The 18450-nt window shown below is 40.2% G+C and overlaps 1 protein-coding gene across 2 annotated transcripts; it reads right to left on the bottom strand.

Moving 5' to 3' along the window:
* Window positions 1–3829: 3829 nt before the first annotated feature.
* tfap2e (transcription factor AP-2 epsilon) lies at window positions 3830–17907 on the bottom strand. Of its 2 annotated transcripts, none has more exons than XM_042435465.1 (7): window positions 17742–17907; window positions 14980–15420; window positions 12810–12864; window positions 8832–9063; window positions 6813–6931; window positions 6163–6301; window positions 3830–4917 (listed from the first exon to the last, which is right to left on the bottom strand). In XM_042435465.1, the coding sequence occupies exons 1-7, from the start codon at window positions 17778–17780 to the stop codon at window positions 4656–4658; spliced, it is 1287 nt and encodes a 428-aa protein (XP_042291399.1). In that variant the 5' UTR covers window positions 17781–17907; the 3' UTR covers window positions 3830–4655. The 2 variants fall into 2 exon arrangements, with proteins under 2 accessions (XP_042291399.1, XP_042291400.1); XM_042435466.1 differs by lacking the exon at window positions 17742–17907 and adding an exon at window positions 16873–17184.
* Window positions 17908–18450: the final 543 nt, after the last annotated feature.

Below are 18450 nucleotides of genomic sequence, written 5' to 3'. Positions count from 1 at the left end.
TGGATATAACCCTCACTCACCCCCAAACTGCAGCCTCCGAAAGTTGAAATATGTAGCAAAGTGAAATGTTTTGTATGAGACGTTCAAGGCCTCTGGATATTAAGAAAGCCAACAAGATGCAGATAATTATGTTTACTTTTGCATGTTATACTAAATAATCTTTAGTCAAGGTTCACTTTTTTTGCTTTTTCTGGGGATATCAACCACATCTTATGGTCTTCATCACTGGATTGAGTTTGTTTAGTTGTCATGGAGACGGCTCAGTTGTGATTTAGTGACTTAAGTGTGGTAAATTTTAAGTATATGATCGTTTATTATCATGTAACTGAAATTCTATATTTATGTGACGTGATGACAATGAACAGATAGCCGATCAAACTCTGTGATGATGACTGTGAAATGTGGTTGAAAGCTCCAGAAAAAGCTTGTAAGTGGATCCCGCGTTAAGATAATTTTGTCTCGCAAGGTCAACGATGAACTTTCACTCTAAAATAGTGACTGATTTTGGAAATGTCACAATTTTTACCAAACTTTTTTTTAACTGTTGCTCTTTCTGTTCCGATGAAAAGTGACACACAGTTGAGATATAAACTCTGTCACAAAAATGTCACAATTTAGGTAGTTAAGATGAAAAAAAGGAAGTTAATTTATTTATTAGATTCAAAACAGCTGCCAGGTGACACTGGAGTCCAAAATTATCCTTTTGCCTCCTACAAACCAAAACTTAACTGCAAAAAATCTGTGAACTAGCAGGAATAATTTGTCTAAAAGAATTAAAAGAACAGAAGATAACATACTGCTGTATTTCCTGTTTACATGTAGGTAAACTAGTTAATGACTCCAATTCAAGGTTGTAATAGAACAGATAATTAATAAATCAAATCTTAATTAATAGTTAATTGATTAATTAATCTCTTTAAATAAATGTGGTTATCAAAAAGTGTTTGAAACACTGAAGAATTTACATTTTCTGATATTTGTTTAAATACTTTATACATTTTTTATTTCAATTAATTAGAGCTTCAACGATTAATCGATTAGTCAATTTGCAGAAAACTAATTGGCAACTATTTTGATAATCGATTAATCATTTTGAATCATTTTTTAAAGATGGTTCCATTTTCTTAAATGTGAATATATTCTGCTTTTTTTGAGTCTTTTATGATTGTGGACTGTTGGCATTTTATAGACAACTAATCGATTAATGAAGAATTAATTGATAGTGAAAATAATTGGTAGTTTCAGGCCTAAAATGATCTGAAAGGATATTGCACTACCCATTTTCAGTATAACTTGATTTATAGGGGTAATGTGTCCCATCTGAATCAAGAACCAATTAGTGATCAAGGTAAACGCATAGTTTTCCAAATTAGGGTCCCCCTCAAGATGTAATTATATCAAATTTAAATGCTTTTAATACTTTAATATGTTTTGTTAAGTTCAATAATGAGCCTTTAGGTGGGTTTTTAGGATCATCTCAACCATTTGATACACAATTAGCTCCTGAAATACATTAAAAAAGTCTTCCTCCATCAGTGTTGACTGTGGTACAGTAAATGAGCACACGTATATACAGCTGTAACTGAGAAAAACCAGGCCAAGTTTAGACGTGAGTGTGTGTGAGAGAGAGAAGGAGAGACTGTAAGCTCATGTGTATGTGTACTAGTGAGAGAGAGAGAGAGAGAGAGAGAGAGAGAGAGACGGTGTGTGTGGCTCTATCACCGTCTCCTCTCTCCACCACAGACAGGTGATTAATAAACATTAAACAATCCCTCCTCTCTCTCAAACACACCGGAATCTGACGGGAAGAGCAGCATATGTTTGCCTGGAGGCACACAGAGAGATGGAGAGCGGCCCCGCTGAGTGTCAGATAGAGGGAGAGAATAGGGGAGAGCGGGTGAGGAGGGTTGGTGTGTGTGTGTGTGTGTGTGTGGGGGGGGGTTAGGTTACAGAGAAGGAGATGAAGGGATGGGGGGGGGGGGGGGGGGAAGAAGGGGAGAGGAGGGGGGGGAGGGCACAGGAGGGTAATGAGATGGGAGGAGAGAAAGGGAGATACGGCAGGTAGAAGTGTTTGAGAGTGTCTGAGCAGGCGACACATGTATGTGCGTAGTCCCTGGAAAGCAGTAATTGCTGTGACTATCTCATCCTGGTTAAATAAAGTGAAGGACTGTGCAGGGGAGGTGTGTGTGTGTGTGTGTGTGTGTGTGTGTGTGGTTTACTGGGCGCTGGGGGTCGCACCACTTCCTCTGTTCTGTTCTCCCAGGTACAGCGTTCAGGGCTACAGATGTGACGCTGCCGCCTCACCGGGCCCCTGCTGGAGCCCTGCATGCATAGAGGGGCACTGAATTTTTAAGTGGCCCCTTGGGGTGCGTGTGCAGAAAATGTGTCCTAAGCATGATATGTGGATGTGTAGTGAAAGGATGGCCACAGTTCAGGCTCCGTTGAAGGTGCCAAATCCCTTTACGCTGAGCTGAAACTGCGTCAGACTAATGCTCAAAGGGTCTACAACCATGCTAGCAGCTCTGCTAGTCTGTGCTCTGAGCTAAATGCTAACATCAACATCCTAACATGCTCACAATGACAATGCTGATCAATGTATTAAAGCAGTTAGCTAGACGGCCTAAATCAGTTTTGACTGGATTTAATTTTGTTTACAACTCATCATACATAAAACATATAAAAATACTCATATATATAATGCCATATATTTGGCATTTAACAAGAGCTAACTGAACAAATAACATGGGAAGTGAAGATTAGAACTGTTTATTTAACTGTTTATGTGTTTACCGTGTTCACCGTCTTAGTTTAACGTGTTAGCATGCTAACGTTTGCTCATTAGGACCAAAATACAGCTGAGGCTAATGGGAACGTCAATAATTTGGCTGGTATTTGGTCATAAAGCAAAGTAAAATTAAGTTTTTAAAGTTAAGTGATCATCAAAGTTATTACGATTCCTGAAGGGAATATGAATATCTGGACAAAAGTTCATGGCTGCCCATCTAATAGTTGTTAAGACATTTCTTTGAAAACCACAAATGTGAACCTCATGGCGGCACTGTAGGAAAAGTCAGAAGATCACCAACGTCATCGAGATATGTCCTCAGGAAACCATGAAGGTCTGAGCAAATTTTTGTGACAATCCAAGTCATGATTGTTGAGATATTTCACAGGATAAGTGAGAACTTTGACCTGCTGGTGGTGACAGAGGAAAAGTCAGGAGAATATCACCAAAATCACTAGGATTCATCCTCTGGGGACCACGAATGCCTGTACTACATTGAGATATTTTAGTCTCGACCAAGGTGGTGGTCTGACAGGTCCTTAAATGTGACGTTTGCTGCTTTTCTCTCTTTTATAAAACTGAACTGATAGTCAGACAAAACAAGCAATTTAAAGACATCACTTTGGGCTGTGGGACATTGCTACGGACATTTGTCACTATTTTCTGACATTTTATAGACTAAATAATTAACTGAGTAATCGAAAAAATAATTGACAGGTTAATCAATAATGAAATTAAGTGTTAGTCGGAGCCCTAGCTATGACCTTCCTGTTTGAGTGAGAATAGACTTTGCCTACAGGGTTCAATAAAAAATGTCATTATTGTGACTGAGGGAAAGAATAAAAGCAAATAAAAGCAAATAAATGCCATTATCACCTTTGCATTTAAAGCTAAGTTGAAGTGGACAGCTGCAGTTAAAGGTGCCTGAAGGTGCCATTACATTTTTATTGTTTTGATTTATCAGATAAAAACATAAAAACACACTCATGAAACTTAACCGATCAGTTCTTAATTCTTTAATAATATATTACATTTATGCCGTAATACAATAATAATAACAACAGTAATAACATTAATAATAAACATACACAGAAAGTACAAAATGATTTGTGTTCTTTTCTTAAGTTACCAACACGTAGTAGTTCAAAATAAAAAGAAATCAAATCTCCTTTAGCTGCCTGTTACTCCTCCTTTTCCCCGCTGCTAACCCAGAGAACTCAATTTCCCATGACCACCCACTACAACGAACTACAAATGGAAGCTGCGTCCAATCAGGTGGAGTTAAAAGTCTCCCAAAAAAGTTCCAGAGGAGCAAAGAGCAGGTTGTTGTCTCGGATATGGCTTACGATGCTTCCCAGATGAGTTCAGTCCAAAGTGTGTGTGTGTGTGCGCGTGTGTGTGTGTTTAAGTGTGTTTAAGTGCGTTTGTGTGTGACTGATGAAGGCAGGGGCTGCTAGGAACACAGATAAAGGTGACATGTTTTACCAAATTTAAAAAAAAAACAAAAAAAAACGGGGGGTGAGGAAATAAATAAAACCATACTGCCGTATGCAGGAACTCATCCTGAAGAGATGTTTTGGAGACGCCATCATGACACAAACCAGCTACTGAGAAGAGAGGTCCATGCGTCGTTTAGAGTGAGGTGGTTGTGGACACACATTACAGTACAGATATCATCATAAACCCCGCCTCCTTGACGAGAGGGTCCGCAGAGGTTTCTGGGAGGTAAAAGTCTTTGTCCTGAGGGCGAACGTAAAGACACAGAGGGGCCACGAGTCAGTCTTTTCCCCCTCTTTTTTTCTTACTTTCTGCCGCTCATCCATCCATCCATCCATCCATCCATCCACCCACACATCTGTCCTTCCTCCCTCTATTTGCGGTGCTTCATCTCCTTGTCGTGGTGGCTCTTCCCTCCCCCCTCTCCTTTATCCAGCATTTTAATCGCCTCCATCAGGTAGCTCTGGAAGGCGGAGAGCGCGGCACAGATGGCGGGAGTGCCGAAGCCGTGGGTGAGCAGGCTGAAGTGGGTGAGGCTTCCCTGGACGCCAGGCTCCAGGCAGGGGGTGGGTCGACTGCCGCCCAGCGGAGAGCGGTCCTGGGACATCAGGTCCACAAACTCCTTACAGATCTCCCTGGAAAGGAAGAGAGAATGAGTCAGCATCGACAAACTAGTGTAGGCTCAGCGTTGGACAAATTCCATCCAAGTTAGTCTTCAGGAAAAATAACATCACCAGCACACAAAACACCCTTGTTTTGAATAAATCCAGCCTTCACTGAAACTTGAATTATGTGCCAAAGATTTGCACACCCTCAACATAAAGGCCACTGGAGTTTAGGCCAATTAAGTTACCAAAAAACCCCAAAAAACAGGGTATTTACATTATTTACAGTATCAGTCAAAAGTTTGGACACACTTTCGCATTGAAGTGAATGGGAGAGTGTGTCTGAACTTTTGACTGGTATTGTATATCCAATATTTCCCTGGGACAGTTTTGGAAATCAATCTCACTTTACACAGTGGATCTACACAAAACACAGATTATTTGACAAGACACACAGATTTGACCTAAAATTCTCATCATAAGACCCACTAATTTGGTGTTTCTGGAGCTTTCAGACACATCTCACGACCTTCCTCAGCAGATGGAGTCTAAAGATCCCCTCCAGACATGTTTTAAGACGTATATAAAATACTCTACTTTGAATAATAATTTGTGCCTAATATAGTTTTTACACATAAAAAAAAAGTTTAATTATCTCATTAAAATCCTTAAAACGACATCTCGTCGTTCTCCCTCATTAAAAATTCTAAAAACCATGAATATGCAATTTTTTAAAAAAATTTTTTCAAAAGTTTAACTGCTGGTTAAGAGATGTCTCATACTTCTTGCACTGGAGTACTTCAAGTTTTAACATCACACTTTAAGTTGAATACTGAGCCACGATTGGCTCCAAACTAGTTGTGATGTCACAAATCATGCAATCGTGTTTGTAGACGCCTTACAGTCACATTTAAGCTCAGAGTGCAGAGAAACTTTCCTCCTTCAAGCAGATGAAAATGAAAACAGACTTCTGAAAACCTGCACATTCATCACTCTGCACAGTGAAGCTCAAACATCCAACTGAAGGAACAAGAAACAAAACATATGTTTGAGTGGAGGGAGGGAGCACTCTACCTATTTTTAGTCCTGTTTAGTGTATCTATTTGCACATTTATCATAAACTCATACAACAGATCAAGTTTGGAATTCATTATAGAGGCTTTTTTAAGCACTTCTCCCCAAACACAGTGAGCTTTGGTGATTTCACATAAGAAATACTCTTTTAAAAGACTAATAAATGACTAAAATGTGCATTAGTATGGATGGAGCACTCACTTGGTAGCGAGCAGCATGCTACGTCGTGTGGGGAGCTGGTCGGGCTCGCTCTGCCTGCACAGATACTCGGCGGTGGCTCTGGCTGGAAACTCTGTCTCGCACACATAACCGAAGTCCCTCGCCAGATGGACGGCCTCACCTGGAGGAGGAGGAGAAACAGAAGGAAAAGTGAGAAATACAAGTCAGATTTGGTGCAGTATAAAAAAAAAAAAAGCAACTACTACTTCTGTGGGTATATAAGAGCCAAAAGTCAGCGCTACGGTTTTAGATTTTAAATCATTTCAAATCAAATAATTATCCGTGAAAATGCTTTTTAAATGAAGCACAATTGACTGCTGGAACCGCTCAGGTCAGGTCAAGTCAAGAGATAAAATCTGTGACCACTTTTCTCACTTTCACCAGTCAAATAGCTCGCTGCTCTTTGGCTTTTTGAGGCAGACTTCAGCTTTTTCAAAATGACACCCTCTCCACTTGTGTGCGCACACACACGCATGTACGCATCCACCCATGCTACCACTGTTTATTCCTGTCTGCTCATGCGAGGATACTTCTATGTAAATATGTGTCTCTATCTGTCAGGATATATGCAGGTCACTGTATGTGTGTGTGTGTGTGTGTGTGTGTGTGTGTGTGTGTGTGTGTTTCCCTACCCTCCACTAGAGATGTTAGCAGAGTGACGTTGGCTGCCTTGCGTCGCCCGGCGGGCAGGTTGAGGCCAATCTTCTCCAGACGCTCTCTCAGACAGCGGCCACCATTCTTTGACTTCGCCCTGAGGGGGGACAGGGAGACAGAGAGAGCAGTTTTTAGGAGATGGTCCTTGTGTGTGTGTATGTGTGTGTGTGTCAGTGTGTGTGTGTGTGTGTGTGTGTGTGTGTGTGTGTGTGTGTGTATCCTACTCTGTGTCTGTTTGTCTTTATGAGTTTTGTTGTGGTGCGTTGTGTGTATGTGGATGTGTTTTTCTGTATGTGTGCCTGCTGTATCTCTGTATGTCTATGGCTGAGTGTGAGTGTGTGAGTGTGTGTGTGTGTGTGTGTGTGTGTGTGTGTGAGTGTTTATGTAAGTGAATGTGAAGCTGAAGTCTCCCTATGCTTCCTGTCAACACGGGTAGTGTCTTGTATTTTCCATTTTTGCCTTTACTTACAGTTTCTCTCCCTTTTCTCACCCTTATATTTCAATATTTATTCATATATATACAGAAATATTTAAAGGTGTGACATGATGAGATAAGACAGTGATGTATTGTTATCACTGCGGAAGATGTATAGACTTAGTTTACAACGTTTGCAACCATTTAGATTTTTTTAATGATGTCCTCTTGAAGTGTTTCAGCCTGCAAACCAAATCACAAAGTTGTTCTGTTGCCCCGAGGCGGCGCTTCATTAAACCACATTGCTTCTCTTGTGATTTAGTCCCATGACCCATTTTGAGTCCTTAGTCCTGGCCCCCATAGTTAAATTAAAGTGCTCTTTATGTGAGAAAAAAAAAAAGAAAAAGAAAGACGAAAAGGCCCCGGATCTATGGAGAACATGGTTTATAATTATGGCTTTCCTATCTGGACTGAGTTTACACCTCTGCCATGTGGTTTCAAGCAACAAAAGCAACAAATAAAAATTTGGAGATAAAGATTTTGACATGGTACATGGAGGATGTTTGGCAGCCTTTGTCTGCCTGTTCGCTTGCAAGTCTAATTCTTTAACTCTCAGATACTTTAACAGTAATTTAAATATCAACAAACAATGATCAGAGGATTCCAGCAGTTATTTTGTGATGATTTGTTGTATTTTTTCTGGAGCGTTTCTCTTTTTCTACCAACCTGCTGACATCTAAGACATGTATGTACTTCCTTAAACTTCTCAAGATGACTTTCAACAACATTCAGAGCAGGAACATGAAGTTACTGTTTGAAATCTAAGGAGCATATATTGTAAATGAGCTTGATAGCCTCTTTGGTTACATTGGAAAATGCCAGTTGTGCTCCTTTATCAAAATGCAGCATTTGATTAATATTGATTATTTAGGCTTCTGCTGATGGATAAACGGCTGTCTTTTCCTCTTTAGTGATGGTTTTCTTCATTTATCTTCATTTGACACCAGCGCCAAATGGTTACTTTAAATAAACTCTTTGATTCTCATGTCCAAACATCAAAACTTATCACTTACTGTTGATGTTGGTAGTTAAACTTAAAGTCCCAACATCTATATTCGAACAGTTTTCCACAGTGATAAGAGAAACACACCACTAAATGACGAAAGTGTAACACCAACAGCTGTTTAAACCTGGATCCAAGTTATTCAAGGCATTAGTTCCCAAACTATAGCCAACCAAAGTCTACTTATGACCCCTCCTCACAGGTTTCTATGACCAGATTTTACCTTCTCAGACTGTTTCATTTTAATAGTTTTAGAGGCCTAGAGAAGTACAACTCTTACATATTTCATTAGAAAAAGGCACAGATTTATGTAAATAAACATAACTTTGTGTGGCAGAAATCTATTTTCTTTCACATTGTCTCAATCCTCTCATGAAGATTTATTTTCCAACCTCCTTTTGGGATCCTAAAGTTGGTATTTTCTGTCTCAGAGTGTCAACCTCTACTCCCCAAACACCAAGAAAACAGCTCTGAACCTACATCACACCCTCACATTCCCCCCATCTCCCTCCCTCTCACCTGCGGAGGACTCCGCCCAGCAGAGAGGCGTTGAGGCACTCAGGCGGGGAGAGGCGTCGCTGCACCTCCCCGACCGTGACCTTGTACTTGGAGGTGGAGCTGAGCAGCGAGAGGCGACCCGGGACCGAACAGAAAACCTCAGCCGGGTTGGACACGGCTCCCATACCGAGACCCTCCTTGCCGATGGACAAGGCCGACATGGACGAACCGTTGAGCTTAGACGGGATAGGGACTGTGCAGAAATGATGGAGAGGAAAGGGTGATAGAAAGAGGAGGAAGAAGAGAAGAAGAAAGTTATTTACATACTTTTAGGATAGAAAAGTGTGAAAGCTATGAAAAGTTTAAGAGCAACAAAAACAGGACCTGCGGGAAAAATAAAGAGGTAAAGAATAAATAAAGATGATCACTCTAAACATATGTCTTCTGCAGTGACAACTGTGTTGTGTGAATGACAGCGTGCTCCTCCTCCTCCTCTCCTGATTAATCTATTCAGCGTTATGTTCTCCCCTGCGTCGACAGCTCTAATTTTGAAGCGCTGCTTGTTGGTTCTGTTGTTTAAACTGCAGGTGGTTACATTTTAACTGCGCATTCTCAAATAGCTCTAGTTCACACCTTCAGGAGCTCAATTCACACTCACTTTTCTGCACTGCCGTAAAAACTTTCCAGACTCTGATGCCCGCAGTTTTTTCCTTTCCGTCGCAGCCTTGCTTTGGCGTTTTAAAATCTGAGAGTACTTGAACCTTTTACCTGTTGAAGCCTCCCCTGTTTTAAAAGTTGATGAGGATTTTTAAACTGCCAATCAAATCCTGATGATAATTTATGTTGGCATAGAGACCAGGGTCTATTTGGCTTGTCTTTTTCAGTCTTTGTTACATCATCTTTTATGAGATTATCACTTAATCCTTAAATCCACAAACCATACAGTTGTGTGGGCAGAAATCCTCTGAATTGAGACGACTGAATGGAATCAACCTCTTTTTGTGTGAATGTATTTCTTATAAGGATCAAAATCTCTCACAAGAAGGATAGTAAGATGAGATAAGACTCGTTTAAGGTGCTTTTTAGGATGTTAGGACTCAGCTTTACCATTAAAAACTCACTTACCTCCAGTGGAACGTACTCATGCAGATGCTTTTTGTTTTATATGCACAGGTTTTGAGATTTCTGCTGCACCCAAAATACAATGCACTTAAATATAATTTTGTTTGTGACGCTCAAAGCATTGAGATATTAGAATTAAAAATCCAACAACAACTCGTATTCAAAGAAACAACATGCTGGTTAACCCACAGACTTCACTGTGGACGGTTTTCATTGGAAAACTACTTTCTACCCCAACAAATAGTTTCTATGGAAACTGTTGACAGAGAAGTCTGTGGAAGAGTTATGAGGAGCCTGTATTTGGAAAAAAGGTCATTTTTCAGTGCTGTGAACAACACAAAATGAAATTCTATTTACTTCCACTGTATTAAGTTGGCAGCATATATCTCAAAACCTGGACAAATTCAAGTATCTGCATGACTACATACCAAAAGAGTTAAGAAAGTGAAACTATGTAGGAGAAAGAGACATTGTTTAGTATGTTTAAAGGCATTGCAAGACTTTTTTTAAGTAGACAGTAGAGAGATGACAGGATGCACCAATGGCCGGACACCATTCATGCTTAGATGGGTTCATGATTTTTCAAGTCCATCTTAAAACAACAGTCAGGTGTCCGTATGAACGTTGACACATGTTTTTTTCTTGCTGTCATCATTCCTCCTGTTCATACTGACCATTAGAAGATCCCTTCATAATGCACTGACAATGTAAGTTATGGAGGACAAATTCCACATCCCTCCTTCTGTGCAAAAACGTATTTAAACGTTTATCTGAAGCTAATATGAAGCTTCAGTCGTCCAAATGAGTCAAATCAAGCGGACATGTTTCAACATTACAGTCTTTTTAGTGCCAAATTCCTTCTTCTTGTTTCTGAAGCCTCATATAAGCATCAGATACACTTTGGAGTATATTTTTGCATGAAACAAGTACTGTGGATTTTGTCCCCCATCTTATATTGTAAGCACTTTGAAAGGGATCTTTTAATGGTCAGTATGAACAGGAGGAATGATTACAGCAAGAAGAAACTCATTGTGAACCTGTCCTTTAACCCTGAGCCACCAGGATGTTCTGAAATATGGCAATCCATGAATTTATGTGTCTACAGTCTCTCCCTTCCTGATGCCTCTGCAATTTTCCTCGTCGTTTATTCAAAATATTATCCGTACAACTGTACGGCGGCGTGCCGGCCCTCCTCTGGTACTCTGTGTGTGGCGGGTGGCCTCTCCGTGGCGCCCTGCTGTGCAGCAAAGATTCCCCAAACTGACGAAATCTCTTAAAAACCCCTCATTCACAACCAGCTGATCATCCCAGCCCAGCCGTCGAGGCCGCAGAGAGACCTCTAAAGCTCTCTCTCTCTCTCTCTCTCTCTCTCTCCTTTGTCATCTATCTGCCCCTCCTTCTCTTATCATCTTTCACTCTCTTGCTTGACTCTTTCTTGTGCCTTCCACTCTTTATCTTTCTCCCCCCATCCTTGTCTTTTTTTTTTTTTTTTTTTCCTATATTCTGTCTCGTTTCTGTTCTCCCTGCTGGATTTTTTTTTTCTTATTCATGAGGGCTTTAGGTTTGCTCTGCTATCTGCTATAAGCGTGTGCCGGGGAGAGTCTCACTGTGGTAATTGATCAAATCTAAGCGTTTGGCAAACAAGTGGAATCACTGTCGCTTCAGCAAATGACTGCTGGTTCACAGCAGCAACATTCGAGCACTTTGAATCAAGCTAGAAATGTACAGTATGAGCCTCCTCCTCCTCCTCTTCCTCTTCCTCAGGGACTTGATTTGGAGAATTACATCCTTGTTTTTCTAAAACTTTGTAGCACGAAGAGGCCAGTGAAGAGTCTGGATGGCTGAAATATAACCTAAAACATTTAATCAATCAGCAAAGAAAAAAATCCACAATTTTCTCAGAATAAAATAACATTTTTTTTTTTGAGGAAAACTATTAATAATCATCTACTGAAGTTCCTCATTTAAAGGCCCATTCTTTAAAATATTAAGGATCCACTACATTAAAGTTTTATTGTGTTTTTCATTATATGCCGTCAGTCATTTTACAACACAGCAGGTGTCGTCTTTAGCTTGTTTTGGGGGCAAACCTTCACTTCTTTTTTTTAAATTTTTTGTTATTTTGCATCACCAAACACACCCGAAACAGACCGATCTACGAGGGGTTTTTCACAGTATCACACTCCACCAGCTTACAAACTTGAATTTTCTAATCGTGCCCTTGTGTCTTATGAAAAGAAAAAACACAGTAAAATCCTGCCACTCAGTCGGTAATATTAGAGTGATCATACTCTGCAAATTTCCCCACAACTCCTCTTTTATCATGTTCCCCTCCCTTTTTTTTTTCCTTGCCCCACTTCTCTCCTCTCCTCCTCACTCTAATCCCTCTCTCTCGCTCCCTCTCTCTCTCTCTCTTCCTCTCCCTCTCTCCCTCTCTCTCTCCCTCTCTCTCTCATATGACCATGAACAGTTCATTAAGAATGAGTGCCTTTGGGGTGAAGTCTGCAGCTGAGTATTAGAGGACTTCTTGACTTCAAATGAAATAGCAAAACAGTGTGTGTGTGTGTGTGTGTGTGTGTGTGAGAGAGAGAGAGAGAGAGAGAGAGTGAGTGTGTGTGTGTGTGTGTGTGTGTGTGTGTGTGTAAGAGTGTGTGTGTGTGAGTGAGAGTGAGAGAGAGAGAGACTGGTGTTGGAGTGCCCCCTAAACACAAAACCCCCTTCAGCATGTATAGCACAATTATATACTGTAGGTGCACACTTTGACAAAAATGCACACATACACACTCAATCTTTCTCTTCTCTCTCTCTCTCTCTCTCTCTCTCACACACACACACACACACTCACACACACACACAGAAAGCTCTCCCACCTCTTACCTTTTTTAATGACAGAGTGGTCGAGGATGCCCAAGGCTGATCCTTCCTCCATTCCCTGTGTCAGACAGACAGACAGTCACTATCATTTATCCACCGGCCTCATAGACAACACACATGCACACACACACACACACACACACAGCAGCAGCAGCAGCTCTCAGGCCAAAGCAAGATGGAAGGTCCAACATTTAGTTCTTTTTCCTCAGAGCACAAATACGAAACACCATCCACACCCGAGCAAATAATAAAAATCTGTTGCTCAAGTCGAACTCGATTCGCTGCTTTGTGTGTGAAAACGGAGAGCAGAAGGTAAAATATGAGCAGTTTTGAGAATGTTTGCAACAGTTAATTCAGATTTCTATTGTGTGATTTTAAAAATGGCAAAAAAAAAGCATATATATGGAAAGAAAAGTGTGTGTTTTAAATCTGCAGAATCTTATAAATATAGATTTTTATGAGCTTCATGAGGTGAAAATCTTTGGTTCATGAACATTTTTTGGACACACTTTTTAATTTTTCTGTGCAAAAATGTACTTAAATTCGAAAAACTAAATAAAATAGCTAAATAATGAATGAAAATTAACACTGTTTAAAATAACTAGAGATGTTAATATACATATATTTTCTATTTTAGCATAAAAATGATTGTTTTTATGCTTTTGTTCATATGTTTCCAATATGTGATCATCAAAAAATACTGACATTTCTCCCACTTTAGGTCTGTTTAGTACAACAGAAATGTGAAAAAGAAAATATGATGTCATGATAATCAAAAACAGACACAAAAGAGTAAATTAAAGCCACTGCTTTTTTATTTTTATTTGATCTTTTCATTCACTGAGGGGTAAAATTGTCTTGCATGGCGACTCTCGGATGTCTCCTTTGTGGTGAATTTATAAGAGGGTTCAAACGTGAAGGATATAATCCATTAATCAAATAAAAGGTCCTTGTCAAGTGGGAGCGTTTAACAGTAACATGCCCGCGTTGACTCCTCGCCTGGCGCTGCTCTCAAACGTTTCTTTTCTATTAATGACCGTGCAGATCAATTGGTCTCGGTGTGTTTTTTTCTGCGAGGAGGCAACAAACAGCGTCTGCAGCTGCACCTGCTGCAGGGAAGCTGACTGCTCAATAAACCATAGAAACTATTCTTCTCCTTAAAAAAAAAAAAAAAAACCTGCAGCAGGCAAAAGGCTGCAGTATATGAGAAGAATCACTTTGTCTCTGTGCGATGCATCGGATAATATACTGCATGAATGTAGAAGATGGATAATGAAGTGGGGGGGGATATCACCAAAAAAACACACCAATTTTAGGTATCAATACCTCATAATTTCAGAAACTGTTATCTTTTTTTAATATAAAATCTATCCTAATGCTACTTTTTAAATCTAAAGATATGAATTTAAGCCATTAAACTCAACTTGAGCGTAAATATTTGGATTAACACGGAACATATTTAAAAAGGAAAACGACGCATCATGTAAGAAAAAAACATTCATTCAACAGGCAACCGAAAATGTAGCTTCACTTGACAAATACAGTCATTCTTCTAATTTATTATTCCCAATTTATCAGCTAAAAACATCAACATTTTTTTTGTAAAAATGTAGAATCTAATGACATCTCACTGCAGCAATATAACATGCAGCTGTTTTATTTCTCAGTCTGGAATAATCAGATATCAGACACATTTGTTATATGATTTTTTGGGGGGAATTTTTTGTTTAAATGAGCTAAAAATCTGCTGGAGTCTTTTTAAAAAAATAACAAGTAGCCTAAGATATTCCAAAATTAATGAAATGATTAATAAAATGCAGTAATTGTTAATTACGTTTTTACTTAAAACCCATTTTTATTAATGAAAGCTATTTCTTCATAAATTGTCTTCTGGAGGAAAGAAGGAAATGGAGGATAAATTGCCTAAAGGCCTTTTTGCCAACTTGCACGTATTTCTTAAGCTTTAGAGGTATTTTTGCACACTTTCTCCATGTTAGTGGCTTATTTTAAAGAACTTAAAAAATAAATATAAAGACGCCAAGAAGAGATTTTTTCATAGTAAAGATTGTGTTTTGCGCATTGATCCTGTGCCGAGTGGCTTTTACGCACAGTCTCGCAGTGCGCAACAACATCTAAGCAACAAAAATGATGAAAAAGCAAGAATTTAAATCACCTGAAGATCATCCAGGCCGTGATGTCCCAGGTGCATCCCGAGAGGACCGTCCCCGAGAGCAGCAGCTCCTTCCCCGAGACCGTGGAGCAGCCGAGGGACAGCTGGATACTCCCGCCGGGGGTCGAGGCTGAGAGCCCGGTGAGACTGTGACAGGAGCCCCCCCTCCTCGGAGCGCGACCTCTGCGAGTGCCATGCCGCTTGCTGATGCTGATGGATGGAGTTGATGGAGGGGTAAGGGTCTGACAGGTGGGAATACGTGTCCTGGCTCTGGGAGTATGGCAGGGAAGACTGAGGGTACGGGGGAGGGAAGTACGGAGGCTGGAAGTCGGAGGCCGGAGTGTGGCAGAGCGGGGGAGCCGAGGAATAGGCGGCCTGGTTCAGGGAGGACAGCTGGGAGAGGCGCCCACTCGGCGAGGAGCCGCTTAGTCCGTCTGCGCGGTCCTGTGAAGAAAAAAAAAAATCAGAAAGTTTGCTTCATATCAGGAGCTCCAAGTCCTTATCAAACTATTCCCCAAAGGTGCAAAACGGGACTAACTATTGCATCAAATGTCAGATAGATTCCAGAAGTTATGAGCTCCAGGAAATGAATTAAAACTGAAGCATAAATCACAGGAGCTATTCAAGATTAGATAGACACAAAACACAAACTTAAAATATATATATATATATATAAACAGTTGTAATGTAGCACAAAACATAAAATAACCCATATATATAAATGTATTTCCATTTTTATCAGGGGTGGAAATAGCAGCAGCGCTTGAAGTGATGCGCGCTGGCAGAAGAAGCCTTTGGCATCGCTGCTGAACAGTGTCAGAAAGGTCACGGCCACCAAGAAACTGCACAAAGGACAGGTAATGCACAACAACAACAACACGTCGCTCCGGGAAGGGGGGGTGGTGGTGGTGGTGTGGGGGGGTTACATCTGTGAATAATCTTGTCAGCGTGTCAACTAAACCACACATTGACCCCCATAATTGAAAATAGAAGCAGGTTGAACACAAGGCGCAGAGAGCCAAATGTGATTTAATTTAGAAGTTTGCCCTCTTTAATGTAACAGGAAAGTCAGCGTGTTGTGTTATCCCCCCCCCTAGTGTGTGTAAAAACATGTAGTCCACTAGCCTACATTTCTGCTCACACACACATCCTGATAAAATTGGATTTTTTAAAGCTGGGTCAGTCAGATCAATGCTGTTGTGGAACAATGTCCATTATCTGCCAGGTTCAAAGCGCACACATTTATCTGTCATGCATCAACCAAACTGTGTATGTGTGTCTGTTTTTTTTCCTCCTGATTTTATTCTAAAGTTTATATTTAAAGCAATAAAACTCAATGACCCTCCTGCAGAAAGATGATCATCCTCTATTTCATGTCACAATTTGTCTTTTGCAGTAATTGGACACTTCACTGTCAGTCCGTCTCACTTGCTGTGACACTGCGCAGACAAAGAGCATCTCCGCGGACAGATGCGCGGCGCCACTACAGTAAACTCAGTGTCAAATAGCTACACTGGGAAGTGTGGACATTTGTCACTCATCATGCTAATGGAAAGAGAAGAAAAATTTTAGAATTACCAGAATTAAATAAAAAATTGTACGCAAAAAAAAAAAAAAAAAAAAAAATCACCAAGTATCGCTATTCTCTCCAAGCTGACAGTTGATGCCACACGTCTAAAAATGCAGCACACTGATCAAATCTTTTCTTTATAATATATACTGATAATTTACTCTAAATAAGCTGTTTTCAAGCAAATTGGATGCATGTTTTTTCCAGGTTTCGTGTACTAACGTCAAACACAGAGAATAAACTCCTTAAAATTAATTTACATTAAGGATGACGGGACGATAATACTTTTTTTTTTTTTAAAAAATATGAAGGTTTACCAAACTCACCATAGCCGAATAGGTGTGGATTAACATCTGGACCACTCTGGATACCCCCAAATTTAAAATTCAACAGGACCCGAAGGCTTCCAGTCACTGAAAGATGTCACCAAATGCTCCGAGATGTAAATCCAGGGCTGGTTTAACGGTCCATTAAAGTCAAGGTGTTATTTACTTTTTTTTCCCCCTTCTTCTTATCTCGCGTGTTTCACGGAAGCTCTTTTTACGCACAAATGAAAAGCTGCTGCCAGATAACACACACACACGCGCACAACACACACAGAGTCCTCCAGCCTCTCCATGAGCGCACTACTTATAGGTTTTGCGCGCACCCGGCAGAATGAGGGGAGGGGTCGACAGGGTCCACTTCTCTTAAAGAGATATATTCATTCAATTAGTCTTTAATGCGTGCACGCGCTGTACTTTTACATTTACTTGTTTTGTTTCCTTTTTTTAAAAAACACTGACACTGGATTATATTCTAGCTTTTACGCACCGATTGACACTATAAAAAATGTTCTAACATAAGTGAGACATGAGAAAAAACTTCTCAAAAATCACATTTTAAACGTGAAAATGATATTCTCTTCTTTTTGTCGTTTTTACGCACGGATATCCACATCCCTTTGGTCAAAAATCTTTGAAGTTTTCAGCTTTAAACTTCAAAGACTGTCTTTTCCAAAGAGGAACTGAATCGCTCACAGGTTGAAATATCGACTAAAATTATTTTCTGAGCTCAGATCCTTTTTTAAAAAAAAACAGACAAACAGGCTCACAATGCGCAGCCCCCTTTTTTACGCCAAAACCCACAAATGCTGCAAATGAAAACAGAAAACTTGGGGGTGTCTCTCTTTCTTTCTTTTTTTTTTTTTTTTTACCTGCGCACCGCCAGTCTTGGTTCGGGATTTCCAGAGCATGATGGTGCCGCCGGTGGCGCTCGGCCTGGCTGTCAGAGCTTGCAGCTGAGGGGGTTAATGTGACGCGGCGGATGGAGAGGAGACGGGCTGAGGGTACAGAGATGAGTGAGTTAGTTTGAGAGACGATGCAGGAGTTTGTATGGATGAGTCAGAAAGAGAAGAGACGGGTGTTTGGTGAGGGAGGGGAGGGGTGGGGTGGGGGGGTAAGAAGGGGGGAAAAAAGAGGGCGGGAGGTGACAGGAGGGGGTAGCTGAAAAAGTTTTCACGGTTTGTGAGTGCACTATAGGAGCAGGGGTGAAGTAGTGAATGAAAAAAAATGGCTCACCGGTGATAATAACAAGGCAGGAAACCACCAATATGAACAAAATGTTCATTTCAATCATTTTTTTCACAACTTTCTCTAAATTTAAATCATGTCAGCCTGAATAGTAACAGAAAATAACACATTTCTTCAAATTTGACTTAAAATAAATATTACATTTAATATGTTATTGGTAAACTATTTGAAAAAGTTAAAGCAAAAAGATCATTTTACTCTAAATCGTTGTTGCAATGAATTTATTTTATTTCACATAACCAGTTTAAAAAAAAAAGACTGATTCTATAATTGTCCTCCTTGATCATTTGTGTGTTTTTATGTTGCACTCATCAATTTTAACGGAATAAAATG

Source organism: Thunnus maccoyii, chromosome 15, assembly GCF_910596095.1.
Source record: "Thunnus maccoyii chromosome 15, fThuMac1.1, whole genome shotgun sequence".
Taxonomy (NCBI): Eukaryota; Metazoa; Chordata; class Actinopteri; order Scombriformes; family Scombridae; genus Thunnus; species Thunnus maccoyii.
Note: the sequence above shows the minus strand (reverse complement) of the source record. Positions and strands in the feature narration are given on the sequence as shown.